We start from the raw sequence: 27,185 nt of genomic DNA, 5'->3' as shown, positions 1-27,185 counted from the left end.
GGCGTAATCGATGCATTATCATTTGCAAAATAAAATAAAATGGAAATGGTGTGGCCATACAGCGCGTATGCATAAAGACAGATGGGCAAAAATAACTTCCCTATGGCCGGGCCCTTCGGGAACAAGGAATAAAGGGAAGGTGAAATCGTGGCTACTGCCGGTCAAGACTGGTCACAGAAGGCCAAAGACAGGCAAAACTGGCTGAATCTGGAGGAGGCCTTTTCCCGAAGAGGGGTCTCTACAAAATAGTTTTACCCTTTTCGAACATTTTTAAATTTTTTAATGTAATATTGTAGAGAATCAATAAAGGCTTTTTATTTTTATTTATTTATTTATTCTTTGTTTAGTGGTTTTGGTAGATAAGTTGGCACTTACGTACAACAACTTAAAACAGGCGGAATTCCTGTGTTGGTATATATAATTATATTAATTGTTTTAATTATTCCGAGTTTTATACTACAGGTACGAACCCACTTATAAGTAGAGGTACAGATAATTAAAAGTTTATTTTTTAATAATAGTTTTATTCCTGTTTTAACTTAGGTATAATATTTATCCAATCGTTTAGAGTAGGTACCTAAGTACAATAAGCACTACCTAGGTATTACTTACCTATCAGCTTATTATTGCATTTTTGACAACCCTGATCACTTGTCTCTATTCACCCCGAATCCAGTATGAATCGGAATAGCCTGTTTTTTTAAAGAACATTTAAATAAAAATATTAAGAGTTAAGACATACTTTGTCACGAATCGATTCTCAAACATAAGACACAAGTTTTTAAACCTTAAGACTTCTGATGCTCATTGAAATATTCCTTTTAAATCTCACTCAAAATCAAAATTGTCACTATTCACCCCGTTTGACGTTATGTAAACAGGTGTATGTAAGTCGATAATTAATATGCACATACAAGCAGACGGACATCTCCGATCACGGATCTTGGTCAAGGCGAGGCCGACGACCGTGGCGGCACGCCAAACGTACCGACATAATGGATGCCATTTGTCATTGTTTTTTTATTGAAAACAATGAATGTTCATAATAGCGCCTCTCAAAGCTCTACTTTTATTGGTCTTATCGTACGCACTGACATTAGGATTATAACTACCTATATAAATAAATCTCCGATATTCTTAAGCTCAATGTCTTCCATGACCTTTTGGAACCATAGAGTTGTAAAATAATTATTGTTCTTTACTCTAGTCGCTTTAAACATAATAATTCTTAATATTATGTTTACGCTCAAATGTATTATTCAATTCAATCAATTTAATCCAGATATAAATATCCATACTGTTGTTGTTAGTAATTACACACTTCCGAAACCATATCACCTGTAACGTAGTATGTAAGTAAAATAAAAATAAACATAAATAGTAGTTTTATATAAAGCTAGACACCCCGTCAGTCATCCACGGATCCAGTACAATGTAGACTATTCCAACGTCTTGATAAGGGAATATCCAGCTTTACAGCAAATATCTTTAGCATTACATTTCCACTGCCACTTATCCGTCGCATGATCGACGCTGTCCGGTTGCGTATGATAGCATAAAAATCATCTGTACGTTCCTCCGCAAACATTCCAGATGCGCTGCAGGACCGTGGGTAGCCCAATAGTATCCTAAAAATATTGTTATATATTGTATTCGCAGAGCGTTATATGATATGACCTATGGGTGTAACTGGCCCACAGGCTGCAGGTGTTTTTAAACTACCACCTTAGAAGAGATATTTAGGTGGCCGATATTGCCTTAAACTGTTAAACTTCATGTTAACTAAGAAAAATGCAACGTCCAGCCTGAATCAGTTGGCTTTACTCCAAAAGAGATTATGGAGAGATACGAGCTCAAGGGCACCTTTTACGACCGTGGAGTTTATATTAGTTGATTGGGGTATTCCGTCCGATCAGTATTGACTTTATGTGACGTCACCCTGCTATGCGCTTGCCACGAACAAGGTATATTATCATTTATTTGTTTAAATAAATGTCTGAGTAAAGGTCAAACCACTCAAAATAGGAAGTAATAAATTTGGCCGTGAATCGCCTTTTGCGGTCTCTTAACTGATGAAACCAGGCGAAGGTGAAAGATCTCAATATATTAAACGATAATATTTATTTGAAAACTGGACAAACCTCTACTCAGACAAATACATTTTAATTGGTAAGAAATAATTTTACATAAAATTGGCAAATGCTGACGGCAGACTTGGATAAGTGCCAACGTAGAGCTTGATAATTGAATTTCAAGTGCTGGAATGAGCTGAACATTGATTAATGGCTTCCCTTCCAAGAATTTGACCAAACTGACCTTTTACCACAGTTATCACAACAAAAGCAATACAAGAAGCTTTGAGATGGACAGAAAAAGTTAACATCTCTTTATGAACTTGCTTAGCATTAAAGGTCATTGCATGTTCTTTAACATTTGACAATCTATTTTTATTCCTTCTCTAAAACGTTGAAAATAATCGCACAAACAATGTAGTCGGTGTAATTATTATTTATTACAACTATTAGGTATAAGCTAATCATTATTTTTAAAATACAGCTACCTCTTGAATGATGATTAATGTATCGTTATCCTTTTCTCTGATAACATAACCCATTATTGAAACGCGATCACAATACGCTGCACATTTATCATCAGAACAAAATTGATCTCCATTATCATGCATTAACTTTCACTTTTATTTATTTCATTGCATGACATGTCCACCCACAGATAAAAAGATGGCAGCCATGCTATGAGTGTGACATATTTAGAACAAATTGTGTTCAGGTTGACCGTCTTGTTAAACTCTGGGATACTTGAACATGTTTCTATGCAGAGTAGAGAGGTAACGAACTTAATAGTAGATTTTAGACGTCAGCCGAAGACGCTGGTTCAAATCCAGCGTCGGAAAGCCTGGGTTACATTTTCATTAGAAGGTGTAGGTTCTATGTGATGTGGTATCATTTTTTTATATTGTATTTCCTCCATTTTATCCAATGCAATCGAAGAGAAAATCTGAAACCACAACAGAAGTTTTTTGAGAAAGACTTATAATAGATACTCGCCTTCCTAATCTATACTCACGTTGCAGATTCTCCAATCTGCTACATCTATTCGGTTTGATTGCATATTTGTCAGGACGTTAATCTTATACGTAGCTTAAATTATGTACCAATTTGAAATGTTGTAACTAATTCATGTCATAGAGCAAGTTCTCTTGCATACGCTCAGAATTCATGTTATATTAACGTTGGAACTTCCGTCGGGGCAATTAAACTTCGATCGTGTTAAACACTCTCTACCCCAATAAACGAGTGCTCCTCCCACATTCCCTATTCAGGCTTTTAATGAGTTTCCAGCTTAATTTACAGTTATTGTTTTACCCTCGTGACTGCACAGTCCGCCTGTGAACGATGTTCCCTGTTAGGTAGACCTGTACTAAATTTTGACTAGCATTTGACAGATAAATGAACTCAGGGGAAGGGTGTTCGTGCCCTTTATATAGAGATGACTGCAGGCAGTCATTTATGCCAGTTAAATATGAAGCCTTAAGGGATATACTTTAACATTTGATAATTGATTTTATTTTGAAAATAACAAAGAATCATTGTGCCCTCCTCACATTATCTTGCAATTATATCAGCAAATCCATTAAATCTACCTAGACGTCAATGGTTGATAAGTACTAAATATACCTATTTATATTGGTTAATTAGTTATAATAAATGATTGCATTACATTGCAAATTACGATGCATTTATTACAAAATAATAATTAGAGATATAACATATAACTTATATCTTCATATTTATATGTTAACTACTTGTTATTAGTACAGTGTAAACGGTATTGACTTTGGTATTGGTATTGGCCTTCTGTCTTCTGTCGAGTTTAATAGGACTTTGCCAAACTCCCATCCCCATTAGGAAACTAACAAAGTAAGTTGCCGCGATGTTCAATCCTTACTAACTTAAATATTAGTTACAATGGTTCAAGTAGATTGTAATTAAAGTGGCTGGTTTTAATATTAGTTAAATACAGGTCGTAATTAGCTAAAATAAAATTCATTATCATTTTAGCCTCCAGTCGCCCACTGCTGAGCATAGGCCTTTCTTCGTGTACGCAACTTATCCCGGTCTTGAGCTAGTCGCATCCATAAGTATCCCGCGATTTTTCGAATGATTGCCGTTGGCTGCAGTCGGCGGACGTTATGTAGTTGTACTCGTACTGGTCGTCGCCGATCTTCAAATTTCGGCCGTCCGTGACGTCACTAAAGATGCTTTCTGAACAGATGTCATACACTAAATATTTTTTATTTTAATCACCCCTAGTTGTAAAATTATTATATTTTTTACATGTACCACATTCATATGTATTTACCTACAGAAGCACATCAAAGTTAATTTTCTTGCACCAGGACCAGGACTAATACTTACTGTTATATTTATAATATCGTCATATGGAGATATACGAGTTGTTGTTTCGTAAAAGCATAATACAATTATGAATCGCATTACTAAAGTTAGCTTATAGTAGTTATAGTATCAAACGCAAAGACTATATCCTTCTATCCAATATTATAGTTGTGAACGGACAAAGTTTCATCCAGTTGACGTTAAGAGCAACTTTGCGTAAGTAGCCTGCCCCGGAAAACTACGCCATCGCGCTCGACTTCCTGAACCTTTCTGCTTTCAAACAACGTCTTTATTTGCTTTAGATCTCATTCTGCCTTGTTTCGTCCACTGCTGAGAATTCCACTTCGCCATTTTTTACTACATTTCCATTCCACCCTCTCAAACGTAAACAATATCAATCATCAATTACAGACGTCAATATTTGTATTTATCTGGCATCGCATCAATTATTGTGGAAAATCCCATCATCTGTACAAATAATGTGTACGTTTACATAATCTAATGAAGTTTTCAATTCACCTAGTTACAATGTAGCACTCAAAATTTCTAATTTATTTCCAAAAACGGTCTGATCGGGAAGGCATTAATTTAGTCAACTGCCAACTTTTTAGGGTTCCGTAGCCAAATGGCAAAAAACGGAACCCTTATTTCTCTGTGTAGGTGAGAAAAATATCGAAGAAAGTTAACCCCTAAAGGATTCCGAAATAATCGGATAGAATCGCGCCGTGAGGTGGAACTTTGTCAATTTCACCCCCTGCTGTGAGTTTGAACCGGTTTCGACGGGAGGGGGAGGGACTCCACTTTGGTGTTGGTGAATACCGCTTAAAGTTTCTAACATAATTGCTGTCTGGCTGCGAATAAACTTTGTATTACATTACCCGAGTTAATTTATAGTATCTTCTTATTCATTGCTCTTAGTTTTGTTTCAAACGACCGTTCCTACTGCAACTAGTTCAAATTTTGTTTGTAAAATAAAGTTGCTCCCCAAAGTTTTCCAGTTAGTATCTAGCTTTTACGTTACTTATTATGCTTTGGTCACTTACTTGAAATTAAAATTAAGAGAGAATTAATAACCTTATGACAAATGTCCGCTGTTCCGCTGGATAAAATCGTATCTTGAGAATCGTTCACAAGCAGTTGCTTTGCAGGGACACATTTCTTGTTACAAACCTATAACTTCCGGTGTACCACAGGGATCACACTTAGGACCTCTGTTATTTGTGCTTTATATCAATGATATCACAGATTGTATACAAAATTCAAATATGCTATTATACTCTGATGGCACAAAAATATTCAGAGTTATCAAAAATATGGACGATTGTACTGTTTTGCAGAATGACCTAAATAATTTTCAGTCTTTTTGTATCTCGAATAACTTATTTTTAAATCCAGATAAATGCTTTATTATTAGTTTTAGTAGGAAGCGAACATCTATAAACTAGGTACAGTAGGTACACACTATGCAATAAAGAGCTGACGCGTGTTAACCAGATCCGTGATAGTAGCTAAATCTTTTAAGCAATTGGGATTTATATTACGAGTAGGAAAGCCTTTTAGTAGATTGTCAACTTATAAAGTATTATTTAACAGTTATGTCCGTAGTAGGTTAGAATTTGCTAGCGCGCCGTTTGGAATCCAGTTTACAAAATTCACAGTGATAAAATAGAGAAAGTACAGAAAAATTTTGCTAAGGCAATTGATTATCGCACTGGACATAAATATATAGATTATACCCCTTCGGCCGCGTACGCAACCAGAGCTTCGTAACCAGATGCGATCGAAAACTATTTCTGCCTTGTACGAAACCGATTGCGATCAAAAACTAATTCCGTCTTACTAGTTATCAGTTACGATCAAACACTTTTCTTTGTTGTACGAAACCTTTCGACCGTTGATAAAGTTAGCTAAGATTATATTTATACACTTTGTTATACTGTATAAGTACTGTACACGTTATATATCTAGTCAAAAATCAGAACACAAAAATTGTACCAGTTGATAATATTCAAATACTTTGTTGGCAAATACAATGTAACCTTGTTCCTTAAATGACACTGGCTATAAGAAATTATCATGAGTATCATGACAAAATATTTGAAAAAAAAAACCTATAGCTAGATGGCCCAGACATTGGTTTCATATAAGAACGAGAAGTGTTCGATCGTAACTGGTTACGGGTAAGACGAAATTAGTTTTTGATCGCAACCGGTTTCGTACAAGGCAGAAATAGTTTTCGATCGCATCTGGTTACGAAGCTCTGGTTGCGTACGCGGCCGAAGGGGATTATACCACCTCCATGAAAAGACAAAATATTACTTTATTATGTTCTCGTCGCGAACGTATTGATGTCTTGATCTTGTACAAAGTTATTAATAACGCCATCGATGCCCCTTCGTTACTACACTAGCTTTCATTTCGCTTCACCCCGGCGTTGTGAGCGAGCTTGTAGGAAAAAACCCCTATTTCATATCCCCCGTAGTCGTACTTCATATGCAAAAAACGGTTTCATTAGGAGAGCGTGCAGGTTCTATGACGAAAAATTTAAAAATGTAGATGTTTTCCATGAATCACTATTTAACTTCAAACGATTATCTTTAGAATGTATTCAACAGCCATAATATTGTTATAAAATTTTTGCAGGTTTTCTAGCACTGTTTATTAACACACCGTTTATGTTATTAACGATTCATATAGATAACTCGTATACTTTAATCATTTAATGTTTAGGTTCACATATTTTAATGAAGGAAACTAAGTCTACAACATAAGTAACTTCTATTGTATTTAATATAACAATATAAGACTGTTTGTTCTGAATTTAAAAAAAATGTCCTATTATCATACATTTTTTCCCATCACGGAACAATGGTGTTCCGGACATTTCGGAGGCGTGCGCCTACGCCTCCTAACCTAACCCAACACGTAGAGATCCTTTTGACACTTTATTATTATTAAATCACCTAATATAATATCAGGTAAGTAATGCTTCATATTGCATAAATAATTTACTAGCTTTAATTGCCGAACAGAATAAACTGCTCATTATGGAATAAATAAATTAGATGCTTACCGTATTAAACGCAATCATGTTAAAGATAATCAGCAAAGAATACCCAGTCACGATTGATTAATCGTGTTCTTAGCATAATCGTGCTTTAGATGACCTTCAATCGTCTCGAATACGGTTAAATTCCGTGGAACGGATGCAATTCTGATCTGGCGACTCCAGTCCAGACCATCTCGTAATGCCGTTATTTTGAATCAGAAATTCACAGTCGCTGCGCTAGTCTATAATTTAAATGGTACAGATCGGCGTAATGGACTTAAAATGCCTTTATTAAAGTTGGCAGCTTCGAAAGCGTCCAATTGTGTCCCATTTGTGCACAGCTGTTAAAACTATTGGCTTGCTAATTGACTCTGAACCTAAGCATTAAAGGGGTTAAGTGGGTCGTAGTTTATCAGACGCGTAAGCAGTCACAATAACGTCGTCTATTATACTGATTAATCCTTCATATAAATTGTAAAATCCAGGATGGCGAAGAGGTGACGTCAGGGCTCAGTGTGCTCGTACGTATGCAAATAAATTTAAGAACTGCGGGCGAAGGTTATCTTTGTTATTACACCCGCTTGTCAAGCCGGCGCGCATTCCTCGCCGAGTGAAATCCATTATTAGAGCCGTGTGATAACGATAAACCAACGAGGTCAGACGAGCGCGCAAAAAATAGAAACCCTGCTTTACTGCGCGTGACTAAATACTCAATGCAGGCAAGATGGCGTGGCGTGCACAACCATCCCTCTCTAACGGCATCGCTTCGCTAACTCTGCACTCTTCTAGATTTGGTTGCCGTTAATTTTTTTGCTAACGTTTTTCTTTTCAATTTTTTTTATGTAGTTTCACGAATTATATGACAGTAGCAGGCGCGTTTGGGAGCTAATTATCTTTTTTTCGCTCTTTACGATTATGTAATGTAATTGATGATTTTAGCTACACTTACACAAGTAGGCTTAAGAATGGTAAGTTAGATGTAAATAGGTTTCCGAGGGCCCGTTTGAATTTAGAACAGCCGAGATTTACGTTTAACGGTCGCCCTTTGTGCTGTCCTGTACTCATTAACCACATTTGCATGCAAGGCTAAACACGGCCGGGAGCGGACGCGGTCGAGATAAAAACTCTTTGCATAATGTATGACCAAGGAGCTGTTTACATTGCCTGAAGGGCCCGTAACGGAACTGGCCGTTTTACTTAGAGATTGCGTTCACATTGCGTGTTGATTACGATTTAAAAAATAATTTTCTTATCTTACATTAATACACAGTGTACGTACCAAACTTTTATCTTTCGCTACATACCTACCGACGTTGTTATGACTGATAATGACCAAAGCATGTTTATCTACTTCATTATTTATAGAGTCCGTTAAATTAAATCAAATAACAAAATAAAACATAAAGAACAGATGGCAGAAAAACAACATTTCTTAGAACAATCAAACGGCTCAAACCTGACATCAAGGTCAAAGATAAAATCGCTAACGTTCACACAAATAATATAAGGAAATTTAAAAGAATAAAGTAGTTGAACATAAGGATATATATATATCGGTATCAATGTGAACGATTGTTATCGTGAACAGATGAGAGCAGGTAGACTCGTAACAAAAGGACACAAAAAGTAAGGTGGCGTAGAAAAAGTGTGCCGAGCCGAGCTGACAACGTCGCACCACGTAATAACAACGAAACAGCTGTAACACTAATGTGACTCACGCGATGGGTCGCCGAGGAAATGGCTGCAGTCGTTAAGTACATACAACCATACACAAATAAACTAACCATAACCAGTCGCCTATTGCTGAATCATCGACGCTAAACTGCGGTATTTATTACTATTTTATAGGTAGGTAATTCATAAAGACCAATGCTATCAATATTGAAACTAGCTTGTTTTTTTTTATTCAATTACGTGTGGTACCCGCACCCACCAGCATTAAGTAAGTACCTACGTATGTAGTACCTAGGTAATATAGGCTTGTATGGAAATAATCCCTACCGACTTCACAGTTGTTACCAAGCCAATTTAGACGAGTGTGTGACATTATGTTATAAGATACAATAATTTTTAGTTTCATCACTGTTGAACCTCACCCCACATACCTATTCCAGTATTTTATATTCTTAACTGACGGAATGCAATTTACTGCAGTAAAATGTAATATAGGATACGTTCGTGTCTTTCCGACATTTTCTTTGCCTCTATTGCCCATTTTATTAATGTAGCAGGGAACGACAGTCATCTCATAATTTATGGAGGAAGTCTACAATAGAAACTTGGTATTCTAGATCTCATGTAGGAGGTCGCACTATAAGGTGAACTTACATCGTGGACATTACTCGAAATGTTCTTATGTGGGCGATAGATATATAAATGGCGTTTCTATTGCTCCTAATGGTTTCATGTCCTTTTGCAGAGCTCATTATCTCATTAAATTGCTTTAGATCTTCGTTATTTTATGCTCTGATACGTTAGTTTTGCTTTCTATCTCTTATTTTATCAAACTAATATTTTGTTGGGATGGTGATTTATATTAGTTGCTAGCTATCTTCAGTTAGGTATTTATAATTGGATGCACGCCTAATTGGGTACTTGACACATGTTGAATATTATAACAAAATTTAGTTAAATGGATAGAAAATGAGCCATCCATTATCAAAAAAGTGGAATTTAAAAAATTATATTGAGATTATAAAAAAATACAAGGCTCCGAAATCTCCAAAAAAAATTTTTTTTGTCTTTCAAAATTATAAAATAAAATGGTACCATTCGATTACTTACATTTTATTGAAAAATAAATTGTATGACATCTATACACATAAACGCAATATTTCAGAGTCAAAATGGCATTTTCCTTGATCTTCCATACATTTAGGACAGACTTATATGATGTGACGTCACATCACCTTATCATTTTCAGGCGTTTCAATCGTCGAGTGCGAGCGTCAGACTTTAACTCTCATTTCTGATCTTTGTGTTGCTTAAATGACATGAGTCCTATATAGACATTTGATCCTCAGGAAAATCAAGATCGTTTGACATTATTTACAAAAAACAGTCAAGTAGCCAATTATTTCTTGTCGCAAATTGAAAAAAAAAAAAATGCCGCAAAGGCCAAAGGGTTGGCGGTCCAATCAATACCGGTTGAGGGAGTGGAATGCAGTACCAAAAAAGCACGTGGTGTACACGAATTGTTCCGCTCCGGTTAGCGCCGCATGTTGCCAGGCGGACGCGTGGCGTGCAGCGAGCACATAAGCCCACACCGTTTTCAAGATGGCTGCCAATCCCGCCATTCGCTTTCCCACGTCTACCGTACGCACACAGCTCCGCGTGCCTTCATTATCGTTTCCACCAAACACATCAATCTTACGTGTAAAAGAGAACATTTTTATGGTCTATAAAATGATTGGGCGCTTCTATTGCGCTCCGTGATTCGCCATGCGATTACTTTATCGGTTTTTGTGTCGATTGCGACAATTTGATGACGAAAACGTGTTCGGCCGCTTTGGATTCTAGTCTCGGATACCATTACGAAATTCTTAGTATAGTGTTGGGTTCGTATGTACATATTTATTTTTGTAAGTGCGTAGCTGTTAGTGTTAACACACGCGCAGCAGGCGGCCATTACCCGCCACGTGTGAGTGCGCCCCCGGCAGATGTAGAGCTCATGACCGTCCAATCCTAATCAATGACCGGATAACACATGTTTTAATGAATCGTTAACTATTTCGGATAATTTGATATTTACGAGAAATCAATAAACTGTTTAACACCAATTAATAATTATGTTTTCTAATCATAATGTTTTACGGATGCAATTTAATTCGATAATTTAAAAGGCAGTATAAACGCAAAATTGACGGGTGAATATTTGACGGGTTTACGGCAAGTTGGGCTATTCTTACTTATATCGTTATCTATGCCACATTTAATTTACATTTTTATTGTCTGAGCTATTGTTCCACGAGACGTTAACGTTGCTCCGCACATTGTTTCTCGCCTCGCCTTATGATGTCATGCGCATCATTCTCGGAACATAATCATTTACTTTTTACATTATTTAGCTAGGTGTAAAATTAGCCACTGTACTTCCACACGACGAATTCCATACCTAATCATATATGTATATAATATAGCTCTATTAGTTACGATAACATGTCGAGTTTTATGAGACGTTAAACTGCTTCTTGAAATGAGGCCATTGCCTCCGCCACAGCAATCAATGTTAGAGGACAATAGTGAGCGGAAATTACAAAAAAGTCTACAATTGACATAACGACGCGATATAATGGTTAGGTTAGGAACAAACACGTCTTTACCGCAGCACAGCCTATTGTGTTACACGACGTGGAGGTTTACACGAGCGATCAAAAACTAATGTGTTTGTCATAATTCATCCAGGCAAGATGATTACAATCATTGTATTCAGTCCATTTCATGCATGAGAATAGCATTAACATAATTATAATCACGCAGCCGACGATTTATTAAAAGCTAGCAATTTAAACACCAGTTATGATGATGCTAAAAAAACTAAAAGTAATAAGCATTTCGTCCGTAATGGCGCGAACATCACGCGAGAATTTAATTGATAAGAATTAGTTGAATCTGTTGTGAGGATGTGTGTCACGGCTAAAGTGTTGCGTGTCTGGTGTTCAAGAGCTCGCTCATACATATTCAGGAGGCAGTGGTCTGCGCCGATCACTCACCAATGGCCGCAGACCCCGCTGAATACTAAACGGGTAGGGGCACCTTTGCAAGATCTGCATTGAAATTATGTACAGATTTGGTCACCTGTATCGAATCGCAAATCGCTGAACAGGAAACCACAGAGACAATATATTCGTTCATGTTATTTCCATTAGTGACGCAGGATTATATCAAAACAACGTTTAGTTAACTACGTTCCAATGGAACGATTGTTAATATCTGTTTATTTAGTTTAACCTAGTTGCCGTAGATAAGCATTATCAATTTGTTACAAGTATTATGTATTAGTTGTGCAATTTCGTTATCAACTTGTGGTGCCCATACCTTATGTTGATTTTTCAAGTTCATCAACGTCTTTTGTTCTCGCGATGCGCAGTATTACAAACACTCATTGTTACGATTTTGTTTAGCATCAAACGTTTGCATTGATAGTGACGCAAATTATCTTTTGTATCATGTTTAAGACTAGGATTAATCTTGTTTGCCTTATAGGATGTTTATTTATACATTTGGAGGCAAACCGCTTGTATTGTGCAACCACGCGTTATATAACATAGTTTCCTTTTAAATTAGCATTGAATATCGCGAAGACACGTGCAAATGTGTCTGTGATTATATAAAGTCCCAATTATTATACTAAGTTAATTGTTGTATAAGTTCATAACGTTAATTAGGTATTTAATTTATTAGAACGTGACAGGCATGGTGACAAATGATAAAAAGCCGACCATCTTAGCCCTACTGGAAATGGTTGATACTATACTAGCAATAATTCTACAATACCAGGAAATATCAAATAAGTACATGTATTATGGACAAGTTTGAGCAGACATACATTACAATTCTAGGACTCCGATAACATACCATTTGTATCTAAGTAAGTCCGAAAACTCCGAAATCCCTCAAACCTTCCACAATGTCGGCTGATTGATAGTTTTTATTTGGCTGTTTGAGTAGTTGAGTGTCTAAAAATAATTGGAGAGCTGAAAACTGTGCCCAAACTAATAAAAATGACTAAGACTTGTGTTCCGAAAATGGACAAATACTGTGTCCAAAGGTCTTATTCGAACTTATATCTAAACTACGTGAAAAAGCTGACCACGGGCCCTATTCTAACAGCCATTAATGTTATTAAATAATTATTATGTATATATTGCCTAATAATAACAAAGTATCGTAAAAAGTTATACGAGTATTTTTTCACAGCTCTGAAATAATTCTCATTTTTTTGTTATCATACCTAATTTTGTTTCATAATATTTTAGTTTCTATATTTTAAGTACCTACCTAATATTTCATGTTGTTGCTTGACTTTAATCATGAAAATCTATACTAAGTCAAGCCTTGTTTGGTAAATCATTCCTCTACTGGTCAAGGTGTCCTTTCCTACTGCCCTGTCACTTCGTGACATAGTCAGCACCCTATTCAATGGTAATTTCTTATTGGACCTTGCTCAACTTTAAAATTGAATATAGTTTATATACGCATTCATATTAAAATATTTAAAAGTAATAAGAACGGTAAAAGTAATAAATAGAAATTTAAATATTAGGATTATAAATATTCATATTACTGAAATATACAGTGTAGGTATGCCTAATGCTGGGTTCCTAAAAAACAATAAAATCATTAAAATCACACCCAACCTGTAAATAATGTTAGAATGCAATGCACTAACTTAGGTTCTTTAAACAATAAAAGAAAGAGGAACACGTGGAGCGCGCTGTCGGCCATTTTGCAAATATAAATAGCAAGATGGCGTCGGGCCGTTGGTTGGCGAAAGTACTCGGTAATTATAAGCGGCGGGAAGGCAGCTCAGCGCGGCGCGCATGAACGTGAGGATCTATGGCCGGCCGCTGCACGCAATGCTTAGCTTGATTTATATCGCTGCCTTGTTTCCACTCAAACGATTGTTCTCGGTTTTAAGTGCTGCTCTGTTATTGTTTCCGACGGCCATGGGAACTTGGAGAACATTGAATTCAATTCTATTGACCTTTGTTGCGATTGCGACCACCTTCAGCTTGAATTTTTGGCCAGGAACTACTTTATTTGTACGATGTGTAGAGCCACGTAGATGTATGAAATTAATAAAAGCTATGGATTGCTTAACCTACGTAAAAAATACAATTAAAAAAATACCTAAGCAATGCATTTTCCTGTAACTATAGTCATAGCATTGAAGTCATTGTATATCTTATGCAGCTCAATGACGTCAATAGCGAAGATTTATCCAGTCGCCAACGGCGTACTTAATTGAATAAATGTGAATGAGATGCTCTACCTTGATCCGATTCCATTTTAATTTTGACTAGGTACTTATTTACTATTAGTATATTATTGTATATCAATTGAACAGTTTCTTTTTTGAACTAAATACCTTATTAAATATTAGTGTTAAACGACTTCATAAATTAAGGTCAGGTGGGGAAAGAAAAAAATACTTTACTTGTTGTTAAATATAAAACGATTTTACTCAGTTCCAAACCATATTTTCGTTTTTATATCAAGTGGTTCATAATGGTGTAATATTATGCTTAACTTGACTTTTCTCCGAAATTTCCACATGCACTGTAAACCATATAGATTATAGACCCAAATAGTTTCTCTTTCCCTTATTTCGGGGTAAGAGAAACTGTTTTTATTTCTGACCAATCTTTAAAGATAGTGGAATATCTCGAGAAACAACATTTTAAGGATAATTTTGTTAGTCCAAAATATTACTTACAGCATTGAAATAGGATCTAGTTTTCCTACCAGAGGTGAAATTACCAAAATTGGGGCAAGTGAAATATATAGGTTGCAGTCAGACGTTTACAACAGTTGGTAGTCTTTTTATATAAATAAAAATTGTATTTCTTATTTAGAAATATGTTACGACACAGAATATACAAGGTGCCCGTGAGCATTGCGAGACATTTTAACTAAGCATTCCTGGTAATATTTAGAAACTAAAATGTCATATAAAATTTTCTGGATTAGGCCTAGTTTCAGAGATAATTAAATGTTTTTCGAAATCGTTCTTTCGCCATAAGTCGGTACAAAACACATTTTTGACTGCGGTATTGCCACTTTGAGGTCTGGCCTATCAGGGATCGGAACCGGTTTTTTGGAAAAACTTTGTAATAAACATATATTTCGGTTTATTTTATACTCCAAATATAGGACTCGGTTGTGTTTTTAGATAACGACTTCGTATTATGAGATTGCCCAATTAGAAATGAAATAATTAACAAAGAACGAAAAAATACCGTTTTCGTTCCCATACAAAAAATACCGGTTTCCGATCCCTGTGGCCTATTACTCTCTGACATACCTATTGATTGATATCGAAAAATTAAAAAATGTATTCGACAGGCTACCCCCAATAAAAAAAAACTTTTTAGTTAATTTTAGGTTATGTGTTTTATAAAAATTAAATTACACATATTTATAAAAAAACAAAAACAAAAAAACATGTTCATTACGTAAATGACTACCTAACTTAGTACATATATCTCGAACCGAAACGAATGCCTGACAAAAATATCTTAGACGTAAACAGAAATACATTATGTATGTGCCTGTCTGGCAGTATCGACTATCGAGCATATGTACGGTACACGTGATCAGTTTTTTGAGCACATATGTAAGTAAGCAATGACCCACAATAAAGAACCTTTGGTGGTAAAGATATTCCGTTTTTTGTCAATCTTAGTCGATTATCTGTGGCATTGAAACTTGAATGCTATCTGTCGGCTGTGCTGTTTTAATATATTTTTCCGTCGTGTTGCTAATAAAAACTTAATTGAAGTGACAGATAACGATTTAACATTCTAAACTAATATAATTTTAAAAGATTAGGTACGTATTATGAATAACAACATATTTGGGTACCTTTTATGTTTCTAAACCGGTATCGGCTCGAAGTTCTGCTCTGACGTATCTACGTTACAAGTTACAACCGCAGAATGTTAAACGATAAACGGAATGGAAAGTCGCGTTTAATAGTTTACGCTTTAACTGGGGTTAATAAATAGCAAGTGAAGCGTTAGTAAGTGGAGCGAACCCAGGTTTCGTCTAGCGGTGAGTCAGTGGCGGCCACAAATAAACTAATGATGATTTACTTCCAAGAAACGCGAACGTCCGCGCCGACTAATCAATATTTAATGCCCCATTTCCGCTTTTAGACTCTCCATAGTTTCCATATAACTGTACCATTTATTAGGCAAGCAATTTTTAATTATTTCCTTACCTTTGGAATTGGTATATGTTAATTGGCTGGTTTTTTAATAGAACAGTACTAAATGTTTAACCTGAAAGTAGGTCGCAACGATATTTTTGCATACCGAAGTCTACCGTATTTGTCCAATATGAGGAAGCTTCTAAGGAATTCTCTATTATTAGCAGACGTTAATGACATTATGACTATGTTGCAACAGTGACTGCTCTTGCCATTAAAATATTATCACGGATAGTCCATTTGTAACCTAACCTTAGGTATTTACAGTCATAACCAACAATAATAAATGTTTGACCGAAGTAGATACGTGGCATTTAGATCATGAAGCCATCAGGCTTCATGATCTAAATGGATTCATCATTATTCACAGAGCAAAATGACCTCGTTAACGTAGTTTTTATTCCGCCCGTGTTATCGTTGTGCATGTTTTTACGTGGTTTTTACACACAATCGATTAAAGTATCAACTTGTTTTTTTGCAAGTATGTAGTCGCAAAAAGTGTTTATAAAACTAATTAGGTCGGATTTCCTTCTAGCCATTAACCGTGAAACCCAAGGTTCGGGCAACGCGGAAGATGGAATACCGATTTTAGGCCAAATTATTTGCTACAATTACTCTACTAACTCTTTAACTGTAATAGGCAGGGCTCGAAAAATCAACTCCGCACTCATCCTATCAAACTATCAAAGTCATCTAAAATTATGTCACATGTTGGACTTACCGTATACAACAAACTCCCAGCGGAGATGAAAAATGCGGGGAGTACCCAAATATTTAAAAAAATGAAGAAAATGGCTTTTGAGCTACTCTTCCTATGATATTAAAGATTTTTTTGACCTACCTAATAATTTATAAATGGAAAATAAAATTACTCAATTGCCAAAGGTTAACTGGAAGAGATCCCTGAAAGGGATAAGTTCGCCTTTGTACAAATGACTACTACTACTAAATTGAATAATTGACATTGTACCTCCCTGTCCTAAAATTTTAATTAATTTGAATGTCATGTCAACTGAATAATGCCTAAATAACTTGATACGTAATATTTTAATACCTTTTATAAGTAAATGACTATGATTAACATAACCATTTCTTTATGTTAGGTTCGCGAGTGGACCCAGGGCTCTTTGGAAGCAACCATGAGCGCGCTGAATTTTTCATTATTTTGCATTGGTGGCTACTCGTGATTTGTGATTAATTAACATGATTGATACTTAGCTGCGATACGCTTTAAATACCGGGCGTTGATGATAACGGGATATTGCGGTTAGAGGCCATTTTGTTGATAATTCATATTCTAAGGGTCTTATTTAATTGATATAAGAGGAAGGAAGTTTATATCCGTCATTTATCCTGTCCACTATTTCTGGCACAACTCGTCTTACTCATACGTCGACTGTATGTTCTACAGCACAGTTGCTTCAAATAGGTATGTACGTTAAGTTGTCGTTTAAAAATAATGAATATAATGATCAATGATATATTTACATGAGGCAATGTTACTTCTATAAATAATGAAATGTACAACATGAACGAGGCGAAAAGCGGAAGTCTCCAAATACCGAAGTGCATTTTTGAAAATGTGCCAAGTGTAATCCTTCTCTTTCCGCCTACGGCCGGAATGTAAAATAGACTAAAATTAATTACATGTTCTACTAACAAATATAATGTAACCACATAATAAGGAAATACATTTGTTTACTGGTCCAGATATTACACATATTATAATAATTATGAATACGAGGAAATCTATATGTACAAAAAAATCTTTATTTAGTACAGACGCGACCGTAATTTTTAACGCTTGTTGTGAGACTGAACTAATTACTGAAAATATCAATGTTTATGCGTTCCAAATATATTTATAAATCTCTTAATCGTTTCCGCGAAATATCCGAAAAGACATTCGCCGCTAAAAATGCAGTTGGCACCGAACATCAGCCTCGAAATAGAGTTCCAATAATAGCAGATCCATTAAATATTAACGCAACTCGAAAAATCTCTAATCCAGTCATAAAACATGCATGCGACGTGTCTAAATTTAATATTGCTTTGAAGTGTTTGTATATTTAACCCGGTGCTGCATTGTTGATTAGTGTCCGTAAACTCGGTAGTCGGTGGCCGCACATTTCGACACCGCGCGCATCGCAACCAACTGGTCTGACCTCATTCCCGGGACTAGCGTAAACTCTCATATCGGGTTTATGAAAACAAAACTATTTATAGCCGGTATCAAGCGCAGACCGCTTCTGCTTATTATTTATTTGTTTTACAACACGTTTGCCAAGTGCGGGCGCTCACATTACCGGCCTTAATTTATCAAAACAGTGTAGTGTTGAGAGAGTTTGCGCGGTTGCTGGTGATGCGATTCAATAAGCAATGATTCTTTAAGGAATCGCTTCGTTCTCTTGAGCAACTGTAATTCAACATCGTTTATTTTATACCTACTTCATATTTTGTAGATCTAATCATTGTATTTATAATAAGATTAATATAAATTACCTACACAGCTGAGTCACTAAGGATCAAATTGGATCGTGTAATGTAACAAGAGCTGTTCTATTTAAAGCGCTATTTCAAGAACAATATTCAGACGCTACAGCAACACACCAGATTAAATTAACGCTTGTAATCCAAGTAACGACTGCAGTAGCGTATTTAATTGTAGGTAGGTACACATAATTTCAATAGGCTCGTCCGGTCAAGCATCGAGCGAGATATATACCGCGGACCGGTCCCAGCTAATGGTCTCGCTCAAACCAAACCCGTTCCTGCACGATTTATCTCACAATTAGAAAGCCGAGAAAGACTCTGATAACGTTGGCTGCGTGATCGATGGAGATAAATTACTATATGCGTGCAATGTTTCGCTTTTGACACCCTTTTTCGAGCGGTCGTCATCTTCTTTATGCATAGGTACTACACTCCATTTGCCTGGATCGGTGATAGATTGTTATCTATTTTAGGAATCGAAGTTATCGGCGATAACATATTCAATTACAAGATTAGTATCTCATTTAGATGATAAATGCAATAACCACTCCCTTTTAACGTTTTATCGTTGCGGAATCATAATACAATTTTCGTCCAAGTCATAAATGGAATGCCGACATTGATGTGATGAAATTGTTCGCTTTCTTATCATGTCGTTTCGAATTCAGTTGGACGGAGCCTGAGGTTGTTATACGGCATGTATCATCAGACATTGGTCTCGGGGTTTACTGCCGATCGAAACATCCTCCTGTCTCTCTCCAGCTCCAGTCGTAGAAGGATCAAAAGAATGAAACTAATGGAAATTTTGTATGTTGATGGTTAAAGTGCTCCGGCCCCAGCTCCCATTTCTCACGTTGGACCCGTCCGGACTGGTCCGGCCGCATGCCGATCAAGAAAGGCTCACGCGGTCCCTTAAAAGGAGAAACGGCTGTTTTTTGCTCTCTCAACGGACGCAGGCATACTGGTTATCGGCCATTAGACCGCTTTAGCTAAATGATTTTAAAACGAGTAAAAAATCTACTTTTGGTTTGTAAAATGTGCTCCAGTTCAACACGTTTGGTTTTAAATAAAAACCGCAAATTGTTGAGTTGGATATTGCAGCGGCTCATGACTGTCGCATTCTATGTAGCTACATGTACTTATTACTTGTACAATGTACAGTAGTTACTATTACATAGTGTTATTGCAGGACCCTGTTTGATCATCATACATTCATAACGCTGTTCCCTAGCGTCCTTTCATTTACCTCAGTAAGAAATATGAGTATGGAGGTTAGAGTTAGTTACCAATGTTCTAGTCTAACGTTTGGAGTTATGTTACTTTGAGTAACTGTTTAAGTAGAATATCATTGATCTGTAAAACAATCTCAATCTGTGTATCATTGAATTGTGTTGTCAAAGCAATACTTGCTATAAATTCATCTCAATCTCACAATCTACAATTCAGAATAGTTATGATATGATACTATTATTAATATCTATCACCAACGTCAAATATATAATAATCAGCCATTTTGGCATTTAAATAATATTGTTAAATAACGAAATGCATGCTCCGATTTGTACCAGTAATATTCTTTGAAATTCAGCAGCAATAAAATATTCATTTTATAAGGGAAATACGTACCAAGTACCAATTGAAATGTTATATAAACTATAATTAGATGTAAACGTACTTTAAATCAAATTAAACATATTCTATACACTATGGGTAAAGTACCTACTTATTTTATACCTATTTCACATTTTTAATCGATTTTCACTCATCATAGTTCCATAAATATGAAATGATTGTACCTACGTATTTATTTGGTTTCAGCAGAGTTATATAATATATAGAAGCCAATACCTATATTTCTTTTTACACCGCCGCAGACACAAAATATTCTATTTAATGTCGCTTTGATTTTAAAACTAATTTTATTTAAAGGAATATATTTTATGTATCTGAATAACCAGTCGTTAATTACTTACAGTTCCGTTTCGTTTATTGGCCCTATTGGTATCGATTGAACCAACCCACCCCCTGCGCACTAATCACGCAATCATTCACAATTTGTCGCAGCAATGATAACGAATGATACCTACTAGTTATGATGAATTAATTTAATCCGTCTCCTGCTACCTGTCCGAGCTGGATTAACTGGATGACTATCGCACCAGGTGCAACTCTCGTCTGACTAACTGGTTTAGACAGACAGCTTTAGTTTATTACTTTTTACTCGATCTTATAGTCTAATATACTCTTTTACTTATTGCAAGTTGTAATATCAATTCTGTTTTGTACATTGCACTGTTTTCACTGTTTTAAATAAATATTGAAATATTTTTGTGTTCAATTGTACTATTAATTACATTAACTTAAAATATTAAATTGAAAGAATAAATTCTAACGTGATAAATTACAATAACTTAATAATGTGCACTACTTAAAATATGTACCTATATACTTATAGGAGTTAATAATTACTTTATGTTCCTATAACGGGTGTGACCCATAACATGAGCAAATAATTAAAACATTGTACTTCTCAAACGATAAAACTTTTGTTTAACAACATTTAAAAAAAAGAATCTTTTAGACTTACTATTCATATTTCATAGAAAATATATATTGTCTTCAATGTACGCTAACATCATTGTAATTGACCTTCCTTGTCACGCTTTAAACATAACAAAATTTGCAATACATCGTCGTAGAATAAACTTAAAGTTTACTCAAAATCAAAACACAAGTTATTTTTAAAAATTGCTGAACACAGGGATCGGAACCGGTTTTTTGCAAAAACATCGATATAACCATATAGTTCGGTTTATTTTATACTCTAAATGTAGGACTCAGTTGTGTTTCCAGATAACGACTTCGTATTATTAGATTGCCTAATTAGAAATGAAGTAATTAACAAAGAACGAAAAAATACCGTTTTCGTTCCCATACAAAAAATACCGGTTTCCGATCCCTGGCTGAACAAATGTTGGTCATTTTGAGGAGTAAAGCCTACAGTTTAATTTTTGCTCCTGTTACAGGTCAGACCCGGTATGATAACATGTATAATGGCAAACACCAACTTCTAAAGACGCAATGACATAAAACATTATGCGCGTAGGCAGATCTGTTAACAAACTAGCCCATAAATATTATTTCACTACAATTGACAGTCAATTACGCTAAATGCCCGCTCGGCGGCCGCATACCACTTACTACATACTTATATGTTTCCACTTGAATTGCATAACTTATAAACAGGTTGGCATAAATGCCACAGTCATGCGCGCAATATACACAGCTGTTCACATATATATATAGACACATTTGTAAGCAGGGCTTTCAATGAATTAATTACGTATTTCCAACTATACAATTTTACATAGCTTGAATGTGTCAATAATCGGCTAATTACCTACCAACCTTGTCTATAACAATTTAGAAGATCTATTGGCGGCTAAAGGATAAGTGGGATTTAATACAAACACAAGATGCATGAGCCGGGTAGACAGGCCCAAGATGACCCTTTCTGACTCATCTATAACCTTGGGGAGAACCGATTATAAAACGCTGGTATGAAATATATGACAATTATTATGTTGTTTCTAGTTTTTTTATAGCCAATACCAGAAACTGTAAATTCCTTTTTTCCCAAACAGCATTACACCGACCAATAAACGGGTATATTTAGATTTATTTATTCCATAATACAAATTACATTATAAATTGCAGGCATGTCAATCGACATGAATTCATATATTAACATTCTAAGAATAAGCATTTTGTACCTACCTATGTATAGTATGTACATACGTGCACCGAGTCCTCAAGTAGACCAATTGTTTTAACAAGCCAAGTATCCAATTACTGAACTTAGTCGTCGCAATAAATTCTCAAGGCTCACCAAGATAACATCAAAGTTTATTAAAAAGGGTCGATAGATAGTCAATGTACAAATATAACAGGGTTTTCCAATTACCTTTTTATAGTTATAAATACTTGTGTCCTTAGTAGTCGCTACTCCATTTAACTTTTCGGTCATCTGAAAATTTCTAAGTATATAAAGAAATTCAACGTTGACTAAGCTTCCAGTGAGGGGGTTAGTGACCTGCCAGCTGCACTGGAAGGCGGTCCATGCGGGCTCTGACTCTGACTACTGTCCTCACCATCCACCTGTCCTGTCCATGCGCAGCCACATCCGCCCGTTTGCTACCTGTAATAACTCAAACGTGTCATTGATTTTAAAACGCTCTAAAATTCGAACTTTAAGATACGTTTCTTCAAACAAAAAGGTCACTTTTGACACTGACATATCTAATCCATATCATACCTTTAGGACATTTTTGACTTATCTTAAAGTTCGAGTCGGACCGGAACATTATGTTATCATGATGGTATCACGAAAGTCTTGCCATCATTCTCGAAAATCTTATCTATGTGTAACTGAAATATTTTCAGTAAGAAATACCTTAATTGATAACTAATTGAAACATACTTATATCGATTCCATAGTGTAATGAAAACAACTTAACATTTTTATGGGTACTCTTGTTACATAAAGGGAACTATTACATTTGCAAACCTTGAAGGCCGTTTTTCTAAACTAGTTACATAACCAACAACATAACAGTTAATATGTTGACGACCGGTTTAGCCTAGTGGGTAGTGACCCTGCCTATGAAGCTGATGGTCCCGGGTTCAAATCCTGGTAAGGGCATTTATTCGTGTGATGAGCATGGATATTTGTTCCTAAGTTATGGGTGTTTTCTATGTATTTAAGTATTTATAAATATTTATATATTATATCTATCGTTGTCTAAGTACCCTCAACACAAGCCTTATTAATGGTTAAACGAACTTACCTTAAGTGAAGTTTGGCCATAATTATACAAGAGCCTAGTACATTGAAAAATGAATACTATACTTTGTAAACGTACATTATTATATTATTAATCTCGAGGATGTACGTCGTAGTATAATTGAGCTTACTGTGGGACTTAGTCAATTTGTGTAATAATGTCCTATATTTTTTTTTTTTTTTTTTAACTGTTAGCGAAGGCATATTTGTAGATGGAACACATATAATTTTGCCTAAAGGTACAAGTTGGCAGCCGACCGCACGCAGCACCAGCAGAAGACATGTCGTCGCGACACGTCGTTGCGTCCTGTCGCTGCAGTCATGATTTCGATCCCGACTGCAGACGACAACTGCAGATGGCATCCAGTTGATTCCGAGCGGTCCGTGAAACAAGATGTCTGACGTGTTCGAGAATAGTGATCGCAATTTTTTACGTCTTTTATTAGAAGAGGAAGAAGATGATGATGACTTGCTTTTATTATACAGAAAAAGACGACAAGCCACATGTCCTATGATTAAATGCAGAGTAAGTGAGGGAACTTATTCAATACTGATCAAAAACCATTTGAAAAGCGATATGAAAGAATTCAGAGAGTATCGTTGCTCCGGCGTCAGCGACACTACTGATCTGCGGTCGGGCGACACTGCCGTCTGCCGCTCGGCGACGCGTCGCTAGCTTCATGTCGCTAACTACGGAGGGAATTTCATAGAAATACATAGAAACCAGTAGTGTCGTTGCGACACGTCGTCTGCAGTTGTCACCTGCGGTCGGCTGCGAACTCGTACCTTAATTGTGTAACTTCCGTATGAATAACAATTTTAGTCAACAATCAAAGAGTCGTGCAGGTGTTTTCATTTGTAATTGCTAATAGAAAATACCTACCATTTATCGTGGCAACTCGTGGTCGTGGCTAAGAAACATCATAATTTTATAAATCATGTCAGCCTAAAGTAGAGTAGAGCCTGTTTGTCTTGCACCTTTGAGTCGTCACGCCTGGTTGTGGACCGGTCGAGGCCTATTATTGGCAACTAAAATATTCAGTTAATTATATGAAACCTTTATATTGATGAGGCTTCCTTTTTCGACAGAGTTTCACTACGGGTTTTTCAAGTTTTACCGACGGCTGCGCTAAAAGCTTTTTTATTTTTTGTTACAGGTTCCTCGCCTGAACGTGAGACCGTCGAAATTAATAAGAAAGGTATTTTTAATATTTACATTCACCCATTAAGGAGTATTTACTTTTACACAAAGTTGTAACATTACGTAAATTATATTCTTCGTCCTAAAAATGAAAGGCACTAAAGACAAATAAACTGGATGTGCAGATGGTGTTTAATGGACATGCTGGTACGTTCCAACGATAATTTTAAAACCAAATAACCAGCGCAACGTTGTCGTCACTGTAATGTTTTGCCTAGTGTTTTATAATGGACTTGTATAAAGCTGCTGGCACACTTGAGGGGAGAATATTAAAAAAAAACAATAATTCACGGATTTGCCAGAAAAGTTTTTATTTAGATACGAATCTGATAAGGTTATAAAATAAATATAAGCCGTTAAATATCTGGAATTTTAATAATGATGTTCGATTCTACAGTTATGAGCCCAGAAAACAAGGAAACGACTTTTGAGATAAGGTAGCTTGGCTCATCGTAAATGTCATAATCGTTTTCCTTAACCAACTCGTTTGTGCGAGGCTTTATGGCTTAGCGTTAAAAATTGTTTGTGTTGAAAGCCGAGATCGCCATCCATAATTTTACATATGAAGCCATATCTTTGTTTGTTCAACCCTAATCTGCATATGCATGGACCACTTATACTTCACTCGGGTAAGTTAAAAAAATCCAGAGGTCAAAGCGAACGACAAATACATTTGTTATTATCATTCAACGAATCTAAAATTCAATTCGGCATCCGAGTAACGGGGTCACGTCAATTTCGATAGATAGTTCTACATAATTCTGTATGCGTGCGTCTGTGCGAGTTATGCTAAAACATTAATGTAAACTTGCTGTGCAACGGTGCGAGGCTAATTGTTATTTATTTTATTCGTATCTGCCTGAAATTCTGTTTGTGCGCATATTGAGTTTCGACTAAATGGGTGTTTGATTTGTGGAACGGTGTTTGGAAGTACGAGTACTTATGTACTTGGACGGAGGTTGAAACAACACTGTTCCCCGTTGTACCCGGCACCGGCGCGCCACACATGAGGTGCTAGTGCCACCCTTGCCGCCCGTTTTGTTTACCCCACGTTCCCTACCGCACCTTTTCAGGCCACGTTACTCAATTAAGGAGTAATTTAACCACATGGTTAAACTAGGGTTTAAATGTGTTAAAGTTGTAAATTTTGCAATATCGTCTGTTGTCTTCTTTGTGGTGCAATAAAGAATATTTACTTACTTACTTACTTATCGTCCCAAAAGTGAGTTACAAGCTTTATCTTTAACCTTTAATTGCCGGAGACCTTTCTGTTTTTTATATTTACTATATTATATAGTATGTAGGTGCTTTAATTGACATTTTATTGATCTACGTTATAAATAAAACAGAAAAGGAGCACATACGTACCTAATGTTTATGCTCCGGTTGTGTGTCATGCCCGAATCTCATATAAATGTTAGTGTAATTAAATGAATATTCATGAGACGGAACGCCCCGAAGCCATTAGATGGCGGCCGAGAAGAAACCGGTCTCGCGTTTTTGTTGGTGTGTTTAACTCGATCGTGCCTTGAACCGATTACTGACGGTTAGACGCCATGTTCGAAACTCCTACACATATAAACAAGCCTTTGAAGCTCACGTGTGAGTGTATTCAAGTATAACCTGTACAGTATAGCTTAGCTAGTCGATGTTTTGCGTGTGATAAATATGGTTACCTGATAATCATAATTATAGTCTTGCAAACTAGACCACGCAAATTATAGTAATTAGATGTTATTGAGATTGTTAATGACGCTGTATAAGCTAAAGGCATTGAACGAGAGTTAAATAGGGTTATTGCTGATTTCCTTTCCGCGTAGTTACCAAGAATCACTTAACTGTCAATAGTTACAACAGTAAATATCGCAACTTCGTCAGAAGTATGTCGACGTTTTTTTAAGTGCATTGGCATTAGCATTAGCAGTGAGCTCAGAAAAGCGTAAATAGATTGACAGGTAATACAAAAGCTTTCGTGAACAATATCATCTCGTCACGACGAGGTCAAAAGAACAAGTCGGACCAGTATTTCGTGTCTCGGCTCATGTGCGAGCAAGAAAGTTGCCGCCGGTGAAAGTACCGTGTCTAATTCTCCGATAATTTTTGGATCTGTTTCATAACATAACATGTTAACATGTAACGAAACCGGTTGGCTGCTGATTCAAAAAATTTATTGTTCATATTTTATGATAAATCGGTTTTATGACAAAGTATTTATGTATGTGAGATTGTATTTTTGGTCCTCGACTCGACGG

At 36.0% G+C, this 27,185-nt stretch overlaps 1 protein-coding gene across 4 annotated transcripts in view; it reads left to right on the top strand.

Moving 5' to 3' along the window:
- Nucleotides 1–27,185, top strand: part of LOC133522801 (lysine-specific demethylase 3A-like) — a 269,204-nt gene that overhangs the window by 185,524 nt on the left and 56,495 nt on the right. For all 4 annotated transcript variants that reach the window (XM_061858250.1, XM_061858248.1, XM_061858247.1 and 1 more), the window contains one exon: nt 24,890–24,931. In XM_061858250.1, coding sequence (XP_061714234.1) covers nt 24,890–24,931 — 42 coding nt within the window. The remainder of the gene's footprint in view (nt 1–24,889; nt 24,932–27,185) is intronic.

This window comes from Cydia pomonella, chromosome 11 (genome assembly GCF_033807575.1).
Source record: "Cydia pomonella isolate Wapato2018A chromosome 11, ilCydPomo1, whole genome shotgun sequence".
Lineage (NCBI taxonomy): Eukaryota > Metazoa > Arthropoda > Insecta > Lepidoptera > Tortricidae > Cydia > Cydia pomonella.
The sequence above is the reverse complement of the archived record's forward strand: the minus strand, read 5'-3'. Positions and strand labels throughout refer to the sequence as shown.